This window comes from Parus major, chromosome 2 (genome assembly GCF_001522545.3).
Source record: "Parus major isolate Abel chromosome 2, Parus_major1.1, whole genome shotgun sequence".
Lineage (NCBI taxonomy): Eukaryota > Metazoa > Chordata > Aves > Passeriformes > Paridae > Parus > Parus major.
In genome coordinates this window covers 35,235,773-35,257,326 of record NC_031769.1, presented here as the reverse complement: position 1 = coordinate 35,257,326, position 21,554 = coordinate 35,235,773, and the positions used below count along the sequence as shown (strand labels likewise).

Sequence of the window (21,554 nt, the reverse complement as noted above, 5' to 3'; positions counted from 1 at the left end):
GATGTGACATTTACTATGCAAACTGTTTTCATTCCCCCCTCCACCAGCACCACTTTAATTTTAGAATGACTAGAAAATAAATTAAGTCCCTAATAATCCAATGAAGAGCAAGTGTAACAATGTTCTTGTTCACAGCTCTGTTGACTTTTACTGGATGTTACACATACGTGGATTTCATTACACTCACAGTGCAGAAAGAGCATCTTGAACTGGTTTAAACAAAAATTCAGGCAGAATGCATGTCTTAAAGACTTAAAAAAATGTTTTTCAACAACCATCACCACCTTCCCTTTTCCCCCACAACTGAATAAAAAGTGCATTTTGATCTTTGTAGGATTTCACTTGTTTTTCTTCAAATTTATTAGCTTCTGTAATTATATAGTCCATTTTATTGTTAAATCAGAAACAGTAAGAGAACACTCTAGGTTGGTATAGTCATTTTACAATGAGCATATCAGCTACAATACCTTTACCTAATGTTGTCAGAAAACCAAAACAGAATCAGAACAGCAATTGATTTATTTTTTGACAAACCTGCTTATTGAGATATTACCTATTCAGTAAGGAAGAAAATACTCAAAAAATAAAAAAGTTAAAATTTAGTTAAAAGCTTTACTTGTTTGGGAGCAGTCTCATAAAACTCTTTTTAATATGAGCACTTCACTTCACAAAATGAAAAACTATTTACATCATTTTGCTTGCGGTTTGGTCACATTATCTACACACATTTGCAGAAGATCTTAGGCAAAATAGGTATGTATCTTCTTCTGACATAGGCTATCAGATTCATTGCACATTTTCCTTTTACATAATGGCTCTCCTATAGTGCACTGAAGTCAGTGATCACTGTCTAATTACATTCTCATTTTAATTTATGGCTCAACAATAAAATCAATACCACTTCAAACCCAAATATCCAAGCGGCTGAATTACATATAGTGTGAAACATGTGGATTCCACTTTTTTAGACCTGATTTTCAAAAGAATAATATATCTCACTAGCACAATTAACAAACTGTGCAAAGAAAGAAACAACCTTTGCATCAAATTGGTTTGAAAATCAAGGCATCTTGCCAAATTCTGTCAACTGATTTCCTGCTACTTACATCTCATTTAAAAAATATTCGTTTCCTCATGGCACTACAATGAACTTTTCAGCACGCGATTACTGAATTACAGTATCTTTTACATATATATGCTATATTTAGGCCAATAATGTAATTTCCATGTTACACAAAATCATTGCCTTCACAAGCAGAGTTGCTACATACATTCACAGTTTCAATAGATTGTAATTAGCTTCTCCAGTTGTGCTTTAAAAATTCCGAATATTTTCCAACAGTAAGTGCAAAGCAAATGTCCTATGCAGCTACAATTTGTCACAGAGTTATAAACTCCAAAATTACGAGGAGAGACTTCTCTCATTCTCCGTTTTCATCACCTGCTTTTTCAGGTATGACCTCCAGACTTCGACGAGGCTTTGAGATTTCTGCATTTTCAGTGCCTGGCTTATTAAGTCCACATGAAAGAGTGGCATAATGGATTTGCTTCAGATTCTCCAGTGCTTCATTTTTAGCATATTTGAGAAGATCAGCTTGTCCCTGTAAGGAAAAAAATGCAGTTAGAATATGCATCTGATAACAGCATTCTCTTTTACCCTTCTGCTTGTTTCGGATTAAAAGTACAGCTATCCTGCTACAAAAAAAAAAAAAAAAAATCTAAAAAAAAACAAAAGAAAGACCAAAACCCAGAACCCAAACCAATGAAACAAACAAAAAACTCCTCAAAAACCAAAACAAAACTCAAATATGGATTATTTGCTTTTAGAAAGAATCAAGCTCTGTGCCTTCTCTGAAGCTGATTGGTGGCATCAGCAATGGGGTATGAGTAATTTTTGCCTAAGAGTTTTCAAGAAAGTAATCTGTGCTGTATTTTTAATCCATGGGGACTATAAAAGTTTCTGCATAACAAAAATTGTGACGATTGATTTTAATACCTCAGGGAGCCATTTAAAGCTTTCCTGTTTTTTTTTGTTCCTAGGGATTTATTTTTTTTCCTTAGCAATGTGATTCACTCAGTAGTAAGATGGTAAAGGACCAATGCTTATCAATGCATGAAATATGAAAACACAGACTGACGAGCAGCACATAAAAAGGACAGTGATGACAAAGACTTCACAGGGCTGTCTGCAGTTCAGCACTGTCACTATCCCTCTTCAGAATTACAGAATCGTTTAAGTTGAAAAAGCCCTCTAAGACTACCAAGTCCAGCCATTAACCTAACACTGCCAAGCCCACCACTGAACCACGACTTTAAGAGCCAAATCACTCTTCCTCTTCATAGCAATTAAGTTTTAAGCAAAGCTGTAAGAAATTGTGCCAGGCTTAGGTGATTTGGCTCTTGTTCTACAGTCATCCATCTCTTCATACTGATTAAGGCCCTCTAACAGCAACAGCTCTCACTGGGAGACTGTGGACAGCCTTCCCTGCAGCTGGTACCTGCCTACCCTGCCCACTTGCAGCGAATGAGTGAGGCTGTGGCACAGGCTGAGCATGTCTGTCTTACTGACGGGCACAGAAAAGCTCAAAAACAAGAGCAGCAAGCCTGCAGCGGCCAAAGTGATTGTGCTGTGCCGGCGCTCCTGAAGGAGGACTGCTCCACAGCTCACAGGAGAACACCTGAAGGAGAGAAATTCATACCTGAAGGGGACAAATACACACACACAAAAAGTCCAGCTACTGTATTTCCTTGAGACTGCCAGTACCAGTGTCCAAGGAGATATAAACACTGACTGCACCTTTTCCTGTCATGTCTATCCATCCTGGGTAAATTCTGCCTCCTGACACTTCTCTTGAAGACATGCTAGTATCTCTTCCAAAGATAATATTTTGCCTCTCCTCTGCCAAATAAGGTTGAAATGCATCTTTACCTCTTGATTTTAAAAATATAGTAGATAGAATAGCAGTCAGGAGTCAGACAAAAACATGTGTGCACTCATGTTGTGATACTTCTGATGCTTCTTTAGCAACTCAAAATATAAATACTATCCCAATGAAGCGAACACACTTACGTATTTGAGACATATAAATTGAAAACAAGGATTACTTTCTTCAAAGAAGTAACGTCCCCCCCTCCCCTTACCCAAGACCATAATAGACAAAGTCTTTTTTTCTGATCACCAGAGAGGAAAAAATCTAGAATGTCATCAATCACAGCACAAGCTCCAGCAATATTTTCTTCTAAAGAAAACCAGGGCTACTTTTTTTAAAAATCACATACTTTTTTCCAAACTAACAAACAACTAAAAGCTAATTTAAAACACTCCAGCACATTAAATGAGTCATATCTGGAGTGCATCTGTTTCTAGCCCAAATTCTGTTTTACATGGATTAGTAGAATATAGTTCTGGAATTTTAATCAAGTTGTTTATTATAGGCAGAGCTGCTAGCAAACAGTCTATTAATAAGGTTGTCCAAAACTTCTCAGTTAAAAAAACACCCCTGCTTTCAGTTACTTATATGCTTGCCAAACTTTAACTACTTAAGCTGATACTTTCTAGTCAGGATTCTTGCCATTGGCAGATCTGATTATTATTTCTGTTTAATATTATTCTTTAACTTCATCCATATGGTTCATTCAGTTCTGAGAATAAAGTTGGGGAAATGCCATCCAGAAGTTTGTTAACAGTCTTCTATACTTCCTTCTCTACTTTCACTTGAAATCAAGTGAAATTCAAATGACTACAGGGCAGTAATTCAAATGACTACAGGGCAGTAGATCCAAGTTATGAGCTTTTAATAAACAAAAATCAGATTTTGAATGTGGTTAGTACAATCACTCAGGATTCCACTCTTGATCATCCTTCATCTCTTGACAGCTCCAGCAATGTGGCAAGACAATGTGTATTTCATTGCCGCACAATAATGAATGTGCATTAGGAAAAAAGTTGGGTTTTTTTCCTGGACAGCTTCTCCAAGCCACCAACACCGGGTTGCCAGTGCAGGCAGTCCAAAAGCCAGACTGGTGAGGAGGGAGGAAGAGCCTGAGACAGACTCTGGAAAAGAGATGGATGGGGAAAAGGAGGGTGCAAGAGCGATCTCTGGGACTGACCTGGAAAGAAGCCTAAGGCTGGAGAAAGGGAAGATGGACTGCATTTTACAGAGCAGATGCTATATCTTACTGCAAGAGGAGATTGTGAAACACAAACACAGTGAGACAACGCTCAGTTTGGATCTGACAGGTGAGCAGAGAATGGAAAGACTGAGGCAACATTTGGGAATGGAGTACAGAAAGAAAACAGATCGACAAAATTCACCACATTGAAAGCAGCCTGAAAATTATATACAAGGAGAAGGACTAACAACTCAAAAAGAGTGAGAGATTGGTAATGAGAATAAAAGCTGGTGAAAAAGAAAAACAAAAACACTGAGCAGGGAGAAGGCTGCTGGACACATTGAATTGGGTAAGGTGATAAGAAAATGAAAATTAACAATCATTGAGAAGGATCTCTAGAGGCAGCAAGAAGGAAGAAGAAATTAGGCACCAAGTGGGAACAGAATAGTGAATGTAGGGAAGTAGGGAAGAAGGAATCAGGGGTTAGCAGGAATGCCTGGTTTTCAGCAGCAATCAGTGAGTGTGTGGACTATTCCAATCAGGGAAGATTAACTTTGAAGACAAAAGAGGATCTAGGATAAGGGCTGGATTATTGTACACAAGGTGTTCAGGCTAAACACAGTTGACCAAGTGGTATCATGTTCAGACCAGGGTGAAATAGAAAAATGTATCAGGGCTCATTACTCTCTTCAATGCTCAGAATTTATTTCTGAATGCCATTGAACTCAGAAAAATGTTTATGAAACCAGCTGCGTTGCCATTATCTGCCAGTATGTCTTGACCTTGAGATAAACTGAGAGAACAACCACTACCAAAAATACCATGAGCTCAAGTGAGAGAGCTCTGCACAATTCGTGTGAAGTGCCTAGTTCTGTTGATATACTATCATGAAGAGACATGCTGGGGAAATGCAAGAGCATTCACCTCAAAAATTCAACCTGTAATCACAGTGAACACCAATGAAAAGTAATACAATGCATTGGAAAGGCAGAAGTTTTAAAGTCATGCAGAACTGGAAAAAAGCAGCCATCACACACTCAATTAATCTCAAAGACTTTCCTTCTAGTTAGGTATCAAATGTCTCTTCTCCTAGGGCTCTCAAGATTCAGCTTCAATTCTTTATATTTTATACATCCCGATTTTCACAGTAGGTGCTGTTGCCTTAATAACAAAGTCAGTTGGCTGCAAGCTGGAACATGGGAACCTCTTGGATCTGTGGACTACTCAGGGGTCCTTCACCTTCTTAGCAGACCCAAATGACTGTAGCAACTTCTTCTGATAACATGCATACTGTAAAGACAGTACAAGAGACTTACGAAGAGCTCAAACTTTAGGCAAGCAGATTAATCTTAAGGGAGTACTGAAAAACCCACATTCCAAGAAACAAAGCTGGTTCACACAGAGAACTCGATGCTGGGATCTGAAGCAGTTGCAGAAGCAAACCAGCATGTTTCTTGCCATGTGGAAGGGCTGTCTTCACCAGGATTTCATCTCAGACTAAGTCAAAATGTAAATTCATTTAGTCCTTAGTGTTGCCTGGCAAGCACACCAAAAAAACTTGAATTTACTTCCAGCACTGTGGTTAGCAGGCAGCTTGTGGTAATTCCCAACTGGGAGCAGGATGGATCTAGGCCTTGCAGAGCACTGGGAGAGTGCTCTCCTCACAGCAGCACACGGCAACCACTGCTCCCTTTCTATCACCATGGCTAAAATTCACTTTCAGAACTGAGCACTATGTAACTTGAATATTTCATGTTTACAGGCTGCAGAAAAAGTTGTTTTCTAGGCAGACGTTAAAAAAGACCTTAAAGAAGATCAAAGAACAAAATTATATTCATTCAAAAGCTTTCAGTAAACAGCAGCAATAAAGAATATGGATTAATTTAGGAAGCCAAATTCAGTACTCTTTAAACCTCTCTAGCCCAAATTGCCCATGTCATCTAGTCTGGTTTTTCTTAAATCATTGTTAAAAACATTCTGTTTGTTTTGGAACTTTTGGCTAAGAGGCAGCATTTTTATATCGTAGCTCCTTAACAGTTACTGAAAACAAACCCAAAATGGTTCCTATCAATCCTTGTACATCCAAAATGAGGTACCATTTCGGAGTCAGCTGGATATAGAATCCACTAGAATGTCTCAGGACAGCTACCTTCATAAGCTGTTATATATTCACTCATGATTTTTGATTAACTGGTTCTTCACTAGGTGTGTGAACCTGAAAATAGAATTGCACAGATGACACTTGAAGTAACTGCATGAGCACCCTTTCCCCCAAAATATCCCAAGAAACTCTATCATTAATGATTGATCTTTAACTCAGGATCTGGAACCCAAAGCTCCTTACATTAGGAAATGTAAGAAGCCACTATCCCTTTCTCAGAGAGCTCCTCAGAGTACAATGGAACATTGCTTTGAGCAGCCTGGTCGAGTGGAGGTGTCCCTGCCAGTGGCTGAGGGGTTGAAACTGATGATCTTTAAGGCTCTTTCCAACCCCAGCCATTTTATTATTCTGTGACACACTACAATGTTCCAAGCCCAGCTGATGTGCTCTGAGTACAGTTTTGGTATCAGGACATAAATGCCTTAACTTCTAATTAAGGGAATAATTAGGAGCCAAAATCCCATCAGTCCAGCAACATCAAGAGACTAGTAGCTTCAGATATTTAAATTTTACTGGGATGCCTTCTGAGGACCTAAAGGACCAGGCAGTAACTATCAGAGGCTTTATGAATGCTCCATGGCTGCTGGAATTCACTTGGAGTTTTGGTGGAAAAAGTTCCAATTATTTTTAAAGAAGTAAGAAGCTGCAGTCCTGTAAGTGCCTTAAATGTTCCATTTATAAATACATTTTTAAAAATACTGTAGGTGCAGAACCAATGCTATTACAGAGATAGCAGATGCCATGGACTGCATGCCTTGCAAGAGAAAGTAATTCACATCATGTAATGTGACATGTCTAAAAGCTCATAGCCAACAAGAAACACCTAGCAAATGCTGAAGTTAGGAGTCCCACCTTCATTCCAAATACTTCAATTGACCTCTCCCCTTGTGTTTAGAAAAGCTCTTCATTGCCAAGACTAATTTACAGATGCTGTTCTGTTGTTCTTCCTAAGGGCATCTCAAATTCTGAGCCTTATAGAGGGTTTTTCTCAAAGTTTTCCTATGCCAGACAAGTCCATAAATTTTTACAATAGGTTGTAGGAGTCTGCTGCAACAGCACTTTAGAGTGATTTTCCTTCTTCAGCTATGTACTTTTGGAAAAAATTGTGATTACCTATGCTTAGAAAATATGAATTCTATCAGCCTGAGTGGTAACAATAAATAAATTACTAGCAAATAACTGTCAATTTGAAAGAGATGAAGCAGTTTACAATCTCTAAATCAGGCAACAGACCAAATTTACTCTTAAGTGATGTTGTGAAGTTAAATAGCTCTGTGTACATATATGGGGTGAATAAAAATGGGTATGTGTGCATATACACATACGCAGATTGGATGGAATCCAATTCAACTTCAGCTGAATTCAAACATACTATACTAATAATAAATTTAGCCACATGGCTTCAAATTAAGAAAAATTAAATCCTTTAAAACAGTAACTGTAATGCATGTACATGCAAAACACATAGAGAAACTTAATAACTGCATCAGATGTTCAAAACAAAGTTTCCCTAGAATTAAGCTGTCAATTTTGTTATTTTATCAAACTTTCCATTGCATCAACTGCAGTCAAAATGTCCCAATTGAAACAGAATGATCAATACGTATCTCGAGGGTAAAATGCAGCTTGATCAGTTTGGAAAATACATTAGCCACACCATGTGAGCATTCCATGAATCCTCTACTCAGGAGCTGAGGATGGCACTCATGCAGGATTATTTATTAAGGCTGTTCAGAGCCACACAATAATTTCTATGTCATAGCCAAGAGTCGACATATTTATTGTGTATTTTCATGTGGTTTTTGTACTACTTGAGAAGGAAGTCATTTTGAAGAAGGCAGGGAATTCAACATAAAATCTTCAAGTGGTTCTGACTGTTGCTCTTCTGCTCAATTTCTACTCAAAATATGTGGACGTTCACTTTTCATCCCTGTTCTCCCATAGTTTTTTGGGAATTGGGAACATGGCAAGGGAAAGGCAGATCAAAATCATGGCTGCAGATCTCTTTCTCCAGACAGTAAGAGTAGTGTCTTAGAAACTGTTAAACTTCTGCTTAATTTTATGACAAAAGAGTGTGGTTACAGCCCATAGTTAAAGAGTTTGGAGTGAAAACCCTCAGTGTGTCACTTCAAACAAATCTCAGCCTTTAAATTTCTGTAAATCTAAACATGAGCAACAGCACTTAGCAGATGCCTATCTGAACTGTAGTACCTGTAAGTAACTTTAAAGATGTAACAACATACCAGAACTTTCTGTAGTGCCTCCTGTTAAAGTTTCTACAACATGCTAATTAAAATCTCAATAATTTTTTTTTTTAACTAAAGTATTAATTATGGGACAAATTGTACCTCCCTAAAGAAAGTATCTTAATCTCTGAGTAGAAAAATACCATCAATTCAATGTTGAAGAGATTTTGTCAATAATCTCTTCAAAAGGAAGGCCTTCTATCTTCATAATTACCATAATCCTAAGGGCATGTACACGAGCCCTTCAGTGCTCCTCAGAGAGCCTCATGTGGCTTCTCCAATTCCTGGCTAACGCAGAAATCACGACTTCATATTTCAGTCACTCACCAACTGCAAACCTCCCCCCCACCAACCCTTATGTTCAGAATGTAAAGCAGAGATGAAGCAAAGGTACTGCTGTTTCAGGAAGCATTAAAATAGATTTGCCTATCCAAGCTGGTATCTGACACCTTTGACAGAAAAGAAGGGATAAGAATTTATTTCTTTGACATTTACCCAAAGCCACTGAACTGACTCTTCTATTCCCTTGGAAGCACAGGACTGATACATGACATATCCCATATACTGTCTTCAGGAAACTCTGTTCTGATAGAGGAAATGTGGTATTCTGGTCCTTTACCTATAAGCAGAACCTGCATGCATATTTTAAGAATGCATTAACTGTACATGCTGCAGCAAATTTCACTACTTTTTGATTCTCCTTGGTATTGGATTTGTGCAGTATAACATAAGAGGAATTGGAGCACCAACCAACATAATGTAAAACTTAACAGTTCAAACCAACATGGAAAGCTGGAGAAACACAGCATTACTGCTTTTCTGTCATAGTTCACTGTAAGAAGAGGCGGTATGGAACAGTATTTTCAAGAAGAACTAAAAATAAAAACTAGGTGGGTGAAAATAATTTTCTTTATAATTAAAACAGACTTTATAGTTTAATGTAGTGAAAAAGTATTTGAGTGGGAGAGAAGAACTCATTAGAGGATGTAAACACAAAACTTGAATAATTTGAGCTAGAAGAATAGTGTCAAGGGAATAAATTAAGGGAGGCAGTTTTGCTATCTCTACAAATTTTGATATACTCTGCTGAGATGAAAGACCACCAAAAGGAAACCTGAACTGTTCCACATTCTAGTTTCCTAGGAGTCCCTGGCTGAAAGCTTTTCTTATACATCACCATTTACTCTTTCATCAAAATGTAAGCAAATGTGCTTGACAAAAAGAAAAGAGCGTCTCCAGCTCATATATTCAATTTATTCCAGCCTGGATTATGAATATAATTTGCTTCTACCATTAATCACCATTCATCACTGACTGCAGTAGTAACAGCTTTCCTTTTGTTTTTCAGTAACTGCATTAACCTTAAAACTTATTCCCTTTCAAATCACAAAACAGGGTTTAAACAATGGCATAGCTTCCTTCCAGCCTGAGCCACTTTGCAGAAGTCAAGACTCATTGTTTCAGCCAGGTATTAAAGATTACCAAGGATTCTGCCAATGTTAAAAGATTGCAAGAAGAAAATGTCAGACAAAATAAATGAAATAAGCTTCCATAACACTACATGAGCATAACATGTCACATTAATACTCTGGTGTATTTCATAACTATATATGTTATATAAACCAAACTGACTATGATTAGAGAAGTTAATAAAACCAGTTGAACTGTGGCACAGAGCAATGATCAGTAACAATATTAGAATTACAGTTTTGAACAGAAAAATGCAGCAACTAACCAAAGGAAGACATATTACCTTTAAAATTGTAATGTTCCATGTAAAACTTTCTACTGATTTTTGCAGTTTTCTTTCTTTCAGGCCTTCTCTTGCTCCTATATTGTGCAGGTTTTCATGAAACTCCATTGCTGCGGAGGATAAAAGAGGGACAAATATAATATTTATTTTGGTGAACTTTTGTGATCATAGAGACAGCAACTTGAAACTAATACTGCAAAAAGATAGTGAAAAAGCTTCAGAAATTTTATTCTTCAAGCACAAATCTATTTGATGTGGTAAGATGCAATGTTACAGAACATGCCAACATATACAAATCTCCCTAAGCCAAAATGCAAAGAGTAATTTCATTAACTACTCTAGCCCAATAAATTTATTCTGTGCCTTGCTATTTTATGGATTTACATCTCAGTTGTCTATCTTAAAGCTTATATGTTTGAGTCTACCCAGAAAACAAACACTTTACCTTATCCCTGAGAATAAAGGAGTAACTCTGAAGGAGGAATGCCAAGTGAACTTGCCAAGGAATGCCAAGAACATTCTACCACACCATGTAAACTACTGTGTCCACAAAACCTGTATCTGACAAATTCTAAATCAAAAATTTTTTGTAAAATTCAGATTAGCTTGATCTAAGCACTATGTGGACTAACACTGAGCGGGTAACAAAAGTTTGTTTTTATGCTGCACAGATAGCAGAAACATCATTTGCTTTCATGCTGCTGTTACAAGCCATATAAAAATAAGCTTTAAAGTTTTCTTTCACACAGGAGAAGTCAAATGTCCTTCCATGGGTACACAGAGCAACCCAACATGGACTACAGCTACTCTGTTATGAAAGTCATAGTTCAGCTGTGCTCTCAGGACCTCCATCTCTAACATATAGGGTATTTTGAGGTTAAACACTGGCAAGTGGTTGGGACATACACCTATGAACGTAATAGTTAAAGTACAAATTATAATTTAAAATATGTTGGTTGCAATCTTCTATTTGCCCAGTAAGTGTATGTACTTAAAAATTTACATGTACTTAATTACAATGAATAAGCATATAAACTTGGGTTGGCTGTCAATCCAAGAGAAGACTGACTTTTAAGGACATTATCTCTTCTTCATAATCTCTCTATCCCACACTCATGTCTCATTAAAAGAGAGAGATGACTGAATGTTTTCACTGTACACTCCCTTACCTTACTCCCACATATACACACACATTTCAAAAAGTATTCATAGATTCATCTGAAAGGCAAAATTGTTCTTTCTACCTTTTCTTACTATTTTAAATTTTGCTACAAGAAAAATAAATGGCAAATATTTTCCCTGAATTAACATACTGTATCATTTTTATTTCAATCACTTCTCTATAGCTCTGCCTCTGCAGTCTCAAATATAATGTTCATGTTATATTTCCCTAAAACCGATTTCTAAACAGGTGAGAAATTAAAGTTCATTAACCCATCATTGTTGTAACAATGTTGTAACCCATCATTTCCCGTTCATATCAACCAAAATAATAAACTCCCAATATGATTATGGAAAGATTATACACAGATCCATATTTACAATATTACACTTCTAGAGCCAATATTACAGCCTAGAGAAAGTAAAGATTTGCTGACCTGTACAATGAATTCTGAGACATACTGGTAAACTTTTGAAGTTCCGTACCTTGTTTCCATCTTAACAATTATTGCTTTTTAAGTTGGTGGACACCAGCAATTGATAATAACTTGAACTAAAGCCACTCAGAAAGATATTAAGAATAATGCTAAGTGCCTGCATGTTAAATGTGGAATTGGTGCTTTGTAGATTTCAGATTATTTTGACGTAAACAAAGTTCCTGATATCAGACATGGACACAATGGTGACCATGTATTCTGCCAACCAGAAAGGTTCCCTTATGTTCACCGACAACCTTCTGTGGTGATGGTCTTCCCAGTCTACACTGATGCTATGATACATTTCTGTCCTGCCAAAGCCATTCCACCTCAGCTAAATACACTTGGAAGTTGGCAGGACCATCTCATCACCCTTATTCAGAAAACGAGTCAGATCATGCTACCAGGGCACACACATGTAAACCCTCAGCTAAACAGGTGCCTCCTGCTCAAACAGCACTGATCACTCCCCTATCTCAACATCTCTCACAGACCAACTCCTCATCATCATGCTACACTGAACCTATCCTACTCTGAGCCTAAACATACAAACAGGGACAAGTAGATTTGAATTTTATTTGTGCTTCCATTACTAGCTCTTGCCTGATTAACTGAAATTAATTATTTCATCTCTTTGTCTCAGTGTTTCCATCTGCTGAAAGGAATGAATTCTATTTGCTACACAATAAGGGCACAATTAAATTTTAGAGCATGAATGCAGCACAACATTTAACTCTGGACTATGTTGGCATTCTTGTATGTTTCCACTTGGTTTTCTTGCACTTTGCCTTGGAATTATTTCATGCAATAACTATGACAAAGAAATAACACAAATGTTAAATTTCAAAATTAAAATTATTACAAGATAACAGAAAAAGGAAAAAGGAGGAAAGACATTTTCATTTACAGCTAAATTAATAAAATAAATTACATGTCCATATAAACCCATGTAAATATGCCTTTAGGATATGCTTACAAAGAAAACTCAATGTTAAATTACTTTTTTATATACACAACTTTCAGCCTCCTTGCAAGTAAAAATTCAGCTTTCACTCTCATTAAGATGTAGTAAACAAGTCACTTTTATGAGGCTTAATTACTTCTAGATTTATTAGTCAATTAGTAATTTTGAACTGCCTGAGAGCTCTTGAATGATAACAGGCATGCTATTAACCTGATGTATCTATCACTCACTATATTTTTGCATATACCACCTCAATCAAAGAAAGCACAAGTTAGTCATATTTTCTATTTATTGTGGCAGATGTTAAGAAAGATATAATTCACAACTTTCTGAGTGACCACAAAGAATATACAGGATGTGTGTTTCTTCTCTTTGGATGGTATTTTCTATGTTTTAATTTTTGCCCACTGCACAAATGTATTTATCTACAATGAAATTATTATTGATTGGTGCCTTGAGCCAGAAAGCTCAGATCTAAAAAGACACTTGTGCCCTTTCTGAGTTTCTGCTTGGGGGTACTAAGGGCACTTGGTTTGCATAACCTGCAGTAAGAAGTCTGGCCATCACTGCATAAGGGTGAGCTGACAGAAGCCATACCATTTCCTAAGCATTTGCAAAACGAAAACTGATACAAGTCTTCCACATTAAAAAGACCAGCTCTCCAGTTAAACATTCCCCCCAACTATTGCAAGTCATGTAAATACACTGTAATATATGTAACAAAAATAGCATGATTCAACTGCAGGTTTGTACAGTGAACAAAATACTGCCAACAAATTGTCCCAATCATAACCACTGATTTCACAGCATATTCTTCTCCTCTGTGGTAATCTTGTTTATTCTACAGCAATCTCATAAGCAATCCTTAAGTATTTCCAAACAGTATTTTCCCCATCACTGCTGAATCTCTTTCTGGTTCCCCGGTGAATGCTGGTTAGTTTAAATTTCATGATTATCTCAGCTTTTCCCTCTCTCTTACACCCTTTCCCACAGCCCTGGAATCCATTAGATGCCTTTAACACTTCTCCATTCCCCCAGGAATACCTTACCATTCGAGATGCTACTCTGAAATTTTATGCACAATTCTCCCATTTTCAATAACTTCAAACGGCACAAGGAAAAGAGAAATACTGTAAAGCAACTCAATGCAGTAGGAACCATGTACCATTGAGTAGACTAACAAAAATTTGCTTGGTTAGTCTTGCAGAAAGAAAACAAATTGAGGAGCAACTGATCTCTGGATACTCTAGACCAGTCAGGTAAGACCTCTGACCTCAAAGGATCATTGCAGCTAAAGGACAATGTAAGGATGGATGTCCACCAGCAAAATCAGAACTTATGTAAAACTTATTACCATTGTAGATGTGGTTCTGTGATCAGCTTTAAAATGAGAAACTTACTTAGATCAAAAACTCATATTCATTTTAAAATAAAGTTCAATAATGATCAATTTTCATGAGCTGTACTAGGAAGCAGACTTAAGGACCCTCCAGCCCTGTGTTCCCTCAGCCAGCTGCAGGATGACCTACAGCATTAGATGCATGGGATGTCAAACCTGTATTAATTTATGCTTAACATATTCTGATGGGATGTATACATCTACAAACTCAACAGGGACTAAATGACAGTATAGAGAGAAAGGTGTCTTGTTGCTATGAGGCACTTTAATAACAAAAAGTTTTCCTAAATAAAACATGCAAGGCAATATAATTGTCTTGACAGGATGATAATTTAGAGTCATCCCCTGTCAGAATAGCTTCCAGACTGGAACTTTAGCTTTGTCCTGGATTCTTAGTGTTTAATTTTTCACAAAAATGTTCAGTAGATACAAAACCATTCAGAATTTACAACATTCATATGATCTCAAAATATGTTATTGTTCTACTGATGCTTGAAATGCTAGAACAAAGATGCCCTGCATATTGTTGTAGTCCCAACATTGTATCTTCATCAAACAAATACTATTTGGTAATATAACTCAAAAGCAACATTTTTGATACTATTAAAAGACACTCATGTTCAACTGTATTTAGCTTGAAAAAACAGTTTCCTCCTTTCTTTAAAATGAAGCTACTTCATATGAAATTCATTATCCTTAATTACTAACTAGAAATGACACCTGTTGGAAGTTGGTTAGCAATTCCTCCCACTACTGGGCTCTCACTATAGTTACAAAGTACCATACTTTTAATTTTAATTAAAATGTGATATATAAAGCAGCATAAGTGATTCTGCTATTTTTAAACTAGTTAAGAAGCATATATTAAAAAGTAAAGTAGCCTTAGATCACTGAACTGCATGTAATTATGATTTTACATACAATATAGGATCTTTGTTTGAACTCTCTGATGATAACTGCATATTTATTAAAATAAAGATGTGCAAAGAAAATGAAACATGGAAAACTAGGGTACATACCTGTATGATACAAGTTCAGAAACATTTTGAACTCTGAGATTTGTTTTCTTTTGCAAGAGATCCTATCACAAAGTCATGGCATACAATCTCAGTTTACAGCAAAAAAAATCACACCTTTTCTTTAACTGCGAACCAAGATACGAATTTTTCAAGGAATCTTTAGCAAAACAGCCAGCACAACACTTGCTTAGCTGTACCTCTAAAGCCAGATCTCTTCTTGATGTGCTCATTTGTTTTCTTTGATGAAAGCTTTCTTGCCAAGAGATGATTTACAACCTAGCTGAGACATGACTACACAGCAGGTGGGCTCCTCCTGCTATGTTTTTCCTCTTAACAAAGAACTTTATCAGTGAAATAGCACAGTGATCAAAATCTGGCAATAAAAGCATATACTTTTTTATTTAGGCCTAATGTAAAATGAGTAACAAACAAAATTTGACTATGTCTATATTAAAAACACACTGGTAATACTCCAATATGAAGCACTTCAATTCAGTCAAGCCAAATATCATTTATTTCATTTCTGGTAGAGCTCTTTGATTTAAAAACAAATGAAATACTTTTCAAAAGAGTTATGAATAAACATTAAAAATTCTTAAATGTAAGGAAAATACTGCATGGCATTTGATTAGGTTACCATACCTTGCAGGTCTACTACTACATAGACTCAAAACACTTACAGAGATGCTGTAAATGATTTGCATACACAGATTTGTTCTTTACAAGAAAAAAAATCCAAGAAATAAGTTTATATTATAATTCAAATATTTCTTCCTCCATGGTGTAGGTTAAATGGTAATAAAGGAAACGAAAAATCCTAGGTAAAGTATTTAGGATGTAACTATTCGTTTCCACATATAAATATTTAATTTGCTTATACAGCTGCTACTCTTGGCCAAATCTTTGAAAGCAACAGCTTTAATTTTTTACAGCATAAAATATGTTTCTTAATATTTTTATTTTATATTATATTCCCTAAACAGTCAGCTACTTCAGCCTCCCAACAATTTCCTCTTAAAACTAATTTTATCAGAAAAATAGACTGGGAAAAGAGTCTGTCTATCAGACCATATCAACAATAAATCAAATCCATCATGTTAGAGAAGCAGTAGAAGTCACTATACTTGTAAATTCTCTTATATTTTGCTTACAAAACACTCTTCACACAAAGATTTTAAATGAACCTTATTAAACGAATGCTTAGCATACCTCTGTATTTTCTAAAAATCACTAACTGCAAAAACAGAGTCTTTGCAGGAACAAAGATTAGATGCTGAAGCACTTCCTAACAGTTTCCACTGAAGACACTGAAAAAATGTTACACCATAACTAGAGAATCACAATTTCTTGGCATATTCAAAGAATATTTTGCTGCAGTTTTAAGATGCTGAAGGCAAGAATTATTTGCATTCAGTATATTTAGATAATTACTGGACAAAAGAATATAGTACCTTAATTAGTTGTTCAGTATTTTTTAATTACTTCAACATCTTTGGCACTGTGCACTGTCTCTGTAGTAAGTGGAAATGTCCCTCAGACACAGACAGACAAGTATGTACTGCCTCTACTTAGGTAGTTAACAATCATTTTGGTGCCTGGTGCCCTATTATTCTCGAAAAATAGTAAAGACAAATTGCATACTTAAGAGAACCTTCTAATTCCAACATCCCAAACAACTTTGTCACCACAGCCTGCTGACACCATCCTTTCTGTATCACTTCCTTTATATTAGTATTTAGTCTTCCAATCCAAACTCACACAGTCCCATATGCAATCACTGTAATTCAGTTTTCCATGTAAGAGACTTTCTTTAATGCCAGGGAGCCACTGAGGACTTAAGATGCTCACTAAATTCTTCAAGAAACACTATCAGAAGAGATCCAAAGTAGTCGCAGTACCAAGCTTATTTCAGTGTGAAGCTGAAAAGAGGACACATGTAACATCTATGCTACAACTTTGTTACTTCCAAGGGTTAAGTACCCAGCTCCACCCTTCCAAATACCTTCAAGAACAATTCTGCGTAAATACCAAAGTCAACAAAAAGAATATCAACTGACAAAACTCATAAAATCCACACCAAAACTTTTTCTGTTCCTTCAAAACAACACTTCTACAAAATTCACAGAGAACCAGACCTTCACATATTAAAAAACAGTCGATCTGGAAAACTGACTCATGGTACTCCACCCCCAATGTACAGAAAACTTTATTTCACAAAGACACTCCTCTGTGAAGACAGACTGTATTTCTGAACAGGGGTCAAGTTCAGCCTCTACATGTATGAGAATGAGTTAAGACTGTCAATAAAGGGCATAAACACAGAGGTACAAAGGAGAGGATTTTTTTCCACAGACTGCTGTTTCCATCTTTTATTTAGCAGACTTGATACTCAAGAGAGACCAAAGAGATTTTATTGAAAAGTTTCTGATTTTAGTGAATGTTAGAATGCAGACTTAATAAAGATATTGATTTATGGTACATTGTAATTTCTGCCAGTGTTCAGACCCGGCTGAGCCCACATTGTTCACTGGCAATAGTAATGAACCTCTTACACTTCCATGGAAATCTATCTTCTTTCTTTGCTAGCATTACATTAACAGGAGGGGGGAAAAAAGGCTTCATGTGAAGCAGCAAACTCAAGAGAGTAATGCAAAAGTCTGTGATGGTCAAGTATTTGCCCTAGCACCAGTGAGTGAGATCATTAAGAAGTGAGATGCCTCCTAGAAATCATCCACCCATTTGCAAAATATATCAGATTCACAAAAAACCAATACCATCCAACATATTACAGGGAGCTATGTATGAGAAGCAATAAAAGAAAAATGTGGCATATGCCTGAATAACTATGGTGAAAAAGATTTGAGCATAAAGAAAAATGATTCATCACCTATTCACTAATACTGTTTAAGTTGATCTAAGTGCAGTTCTTTGCTTCTCCTCCTCCCCAGTAGAATGCTTCAAGAATATTCAAGGCACAGGAGAGAAACAGGTTTACAGAGCCAGGGAGTACATGCAATGACAGTATAATCTCAGCTGCTGTGGAGCTACACCTGGAGAGGCTTAGTGGAGTTATTGAGGAGGAAGGACAAATAGGAAGAAAAAATACAGAAAAAAGGAGTAGACAGGACAAAGAGCAAACAAGAAAAAAACAGATAAAAATGATGGACAATACAGAAAGTTTAGAAACATAAATAAAGGGTTTTTTTCCTCAACTATAAGCAAAAGCCTATTATGCTAATAAACATTGAAAATTAGGTTGTGACAAGTGTGGAGAAAAGAGTTAAAACAATTTGATAACTGGCTTATTAAAAAATGGGAGCACAGAGAAAACAAGGAAGAAAAGGTATTTCAAAAGCATGCAGAATGGCTGAGAGGGGTCTCTGGTACTGTTTTAGCCACAGCAGGTAACACTGGAGTCTATGTGGTAGTGATAAATATTATACATTACTTTCTTCTGAAAAGAAATAGATTGACAGTGAACCTCATGATAATATAGTAATGAATCCAATTCTAAGATGTAACTTAATGATCAGCATGTCCTACTCATGGCAGTCAAAAAAATTAAATATGCTCAGGTGCAATATGTCCAATGATAACAGAGAGAGCAGCATTCCTTCACTCCCTATTTACAAAACAGTAGTTTAAATGCAATGGCGTCTTCTAACCAAGAGTCAGGACCTGCTGATGACAGGCAGTATTTCAGAAGACATGCATTATCAAGTTCTGCTGAACTCCACAGTACCCAAACCATGAAAACCATGAATTCATTTTCAAGTCAGGCATAACTGCAGAAATATTGGGAACCTAGTCATTGCCTTTCACAGTTCAAATAAAAACCCAATTGCCTACCTGTATACCAAATCAAAAGTGCTCCTCAATAGTTAAGTATATAAATTTATTTTGCTCTGTTAGTGGATTATCTAATCTGCCAGAATATTACTTTTTCTTATGTTTTATTTTGGCGAACCTGAGTCAAAAACCAACTTAGAATACAAATAACCTGAACAAATAGTAAGAAAGAAAAAAAAAAAAAAAGCTCAACAGTAAGAGTTACAACTATTCCAACAAATTTGATTTCATTCCTTTAAATTTCAACTACCAGAAGTATTTCAAGTATTTGTATGGTCATCACTTTAGTATTTTTCTGCATACAGATCAGATCAACTTTTTTCCAACATATACTGCGTACTGTGTTCATCTTTAATGGCATCCAGAATGGCTGGATATTTTCTTTCTTGAAACCATATCCTGTTACTGACAATGCTGAAGGGCTGCTTTGAAGTTCATGTAAGAAAATATACTCCTTCTATGTCATTCATTACTTGCATTATTAAATAAAGTCAGTCACTGTATAGATGGGATAAATAAGACAGACTGTGCTCCAACAACTTAGAATCAAAGTATGAGGAAGAAAGAGAACAGATGGATAAAGGAAGAGTGGGGAGTACAAGGAAGCAATGAAAACTATTTTGGTTAAGGTGGTAGGAGGACATGTGTCAATCTAGCTATATTTGTCGGATAATTTTAAAAACTAATTCAAAGGAAGTAGCCTTGTGGATGTTTACAGAGAGCCTGTGGGACAACATGATAGAAAGCATGACGAGGGCTGAAAATCCATCAGGCACTGGAAATTCTTGCTACCAAATGAGCAAACACAAGAAAAGTGAAAGCAGCTAAGTCCTGACGCACAATAGGAAAAAAGCGTAAAAATCCATCCAGGGACAGACATCATCAAAAGGACAGCCAGGAAAATGACGTGCATAAGGGAAAACTATGATGGCCAAATGCAGAGAAAGGACAGCATAGCTGAGATCCCAGAAAACAAGAATCTGAACAAGAATTCTGGCTGCACAGATGCCATGGGATGGCTATGCCTATAAAGTCATATGGAAAGAAATATGTGTGCCTTTTATGAATCTGAATTCTTAAAAATTAATTCATTCTTAGTATGTGCACAAACAGTGCTGAAATACACATTTATGCATCATATTATCACTAAACTTACACTGCTAGAACTCTATACGACAACTTAATTTTCTGAATTATAACAGAAACCTCAGAGACCATTCCTTGCAAGTATTGTCAAGGCTATCTTTTCCCCTAAACTTATAAATTTACCCTTAATGATTTTATATTTCCCCGGATTATAAAATCATAGAATGGTTTGGGGGTCAAAGGGACCTTAAAGATCATCTAGAGCCAAACCCTCTGCTATGTGCAGGAACACCTTCCACCACTCCAGGTTGCTCTAAAATCCTACTGTCATATCTACATTGGATTAAGTTCAGTAGTTCTTTATCACCAGCAAGCTGTGTTTGGTAATTATCGCTCCTCATAACTTAATGAATATTTGGAATATTCTTCTGAGCTTCCACTGCTGAACACCAAAATGAATTCCTAAATCATGGTTCTCTCTTTTAACCAAGGATGAGCTCAGGCAGTGTTCGAATTATAAAGCAAAAAAATGCAATAGAAGAATCAAAAGAGGAGTTCAGGAATTATGTGATTTGAGTACAAAGGAGTAAATGGTGTAAGGTGACCTGGACATTCAAATTCTTTAGCAAAAATACAGGAGCATTTTAGGACTCTAAGAGATTCAGGGAATGGACCAGATTATATTCAAATTCCCTTTAGCAACTAGATTCTATTTTCTTGCAGCATCTTTAACTGACTTAATAGCAACAATAAATGGCACTGCAGTCATCTTCAAGTTACGTGGATTTTTTTTAATTCTGAAAGGAAGAAAAGTACAGTGGGAAGCAAAGCAATATCATGTTTCTGTATCTTTTCAATATTCATGTATCTAAAATACTTTCAATAACTATTTAACTAAGAACTGAATGTGCTGAGCTGAAATTAATATGCTGATATGAAGAAAACATAGGGTTTAATTTTAAAGGAACAAAATGAGGAGAAATGTTTATAGTTAAATGCTCTCAGAGAATATTAATAGTAAAGAACCTGAATTCTGAAAATAGCCACATCAGTAATTGTATCATTGCATATCCAAAAGGCTATCAACCAAGGAAATAATAATACTGCATTTATTTTCAAATTAGGTCTGAATTCTATACGAGGCCAAAAGTCTTATTATTAAACTTGAGATAGAAAACAGTCAATTGAATGAATCCACTTGCCTATTTAACAATATTCTCTCTTAAGCCGGGTTATGACAATAAAAATTTATTATTTATTGGCAGCTTGTGTACTTCTTTTTTTAGCAGATTTTTCACTCTTTGAGCCACAGAACAAAAAAGCCCAG

The 21,554-nt window shown here is 36.2% G+C and overlaps 1 protein-coding gene across 1 annotated transcript in view; it reads right to left on the bottom strand.

Moving 5' to 3' along the window:
- Nucleotides 1-336: 336 nt before the first annotated feature.
- PLCL2 (phospholipase C like 2) overlaps nucleotides 337-21,554 on the bottom strand; it is a 98,479-nt gene continuing 77,261 nt past the window's right edge. Inside the window, exons 6-7 of the mRNA XM_015618984.3 lie at nucleotides 10,274-10,383; nucleotides 337-1,601 (exon numbers count right to left, since the gene is read on the bottom strand). Of these exons, the coding sequence (XP_015474470.1) occupies nucleotides 1,422-1,601; nucleotides 10,274-10,383 (290 nt within the window). The 3' untranslated portion in view covers nucleotides 337-1,421. The remainder of the gene's footprint in view (nucleotides 1,602-10,273; nucleotides 10,384-21,554) is intronic.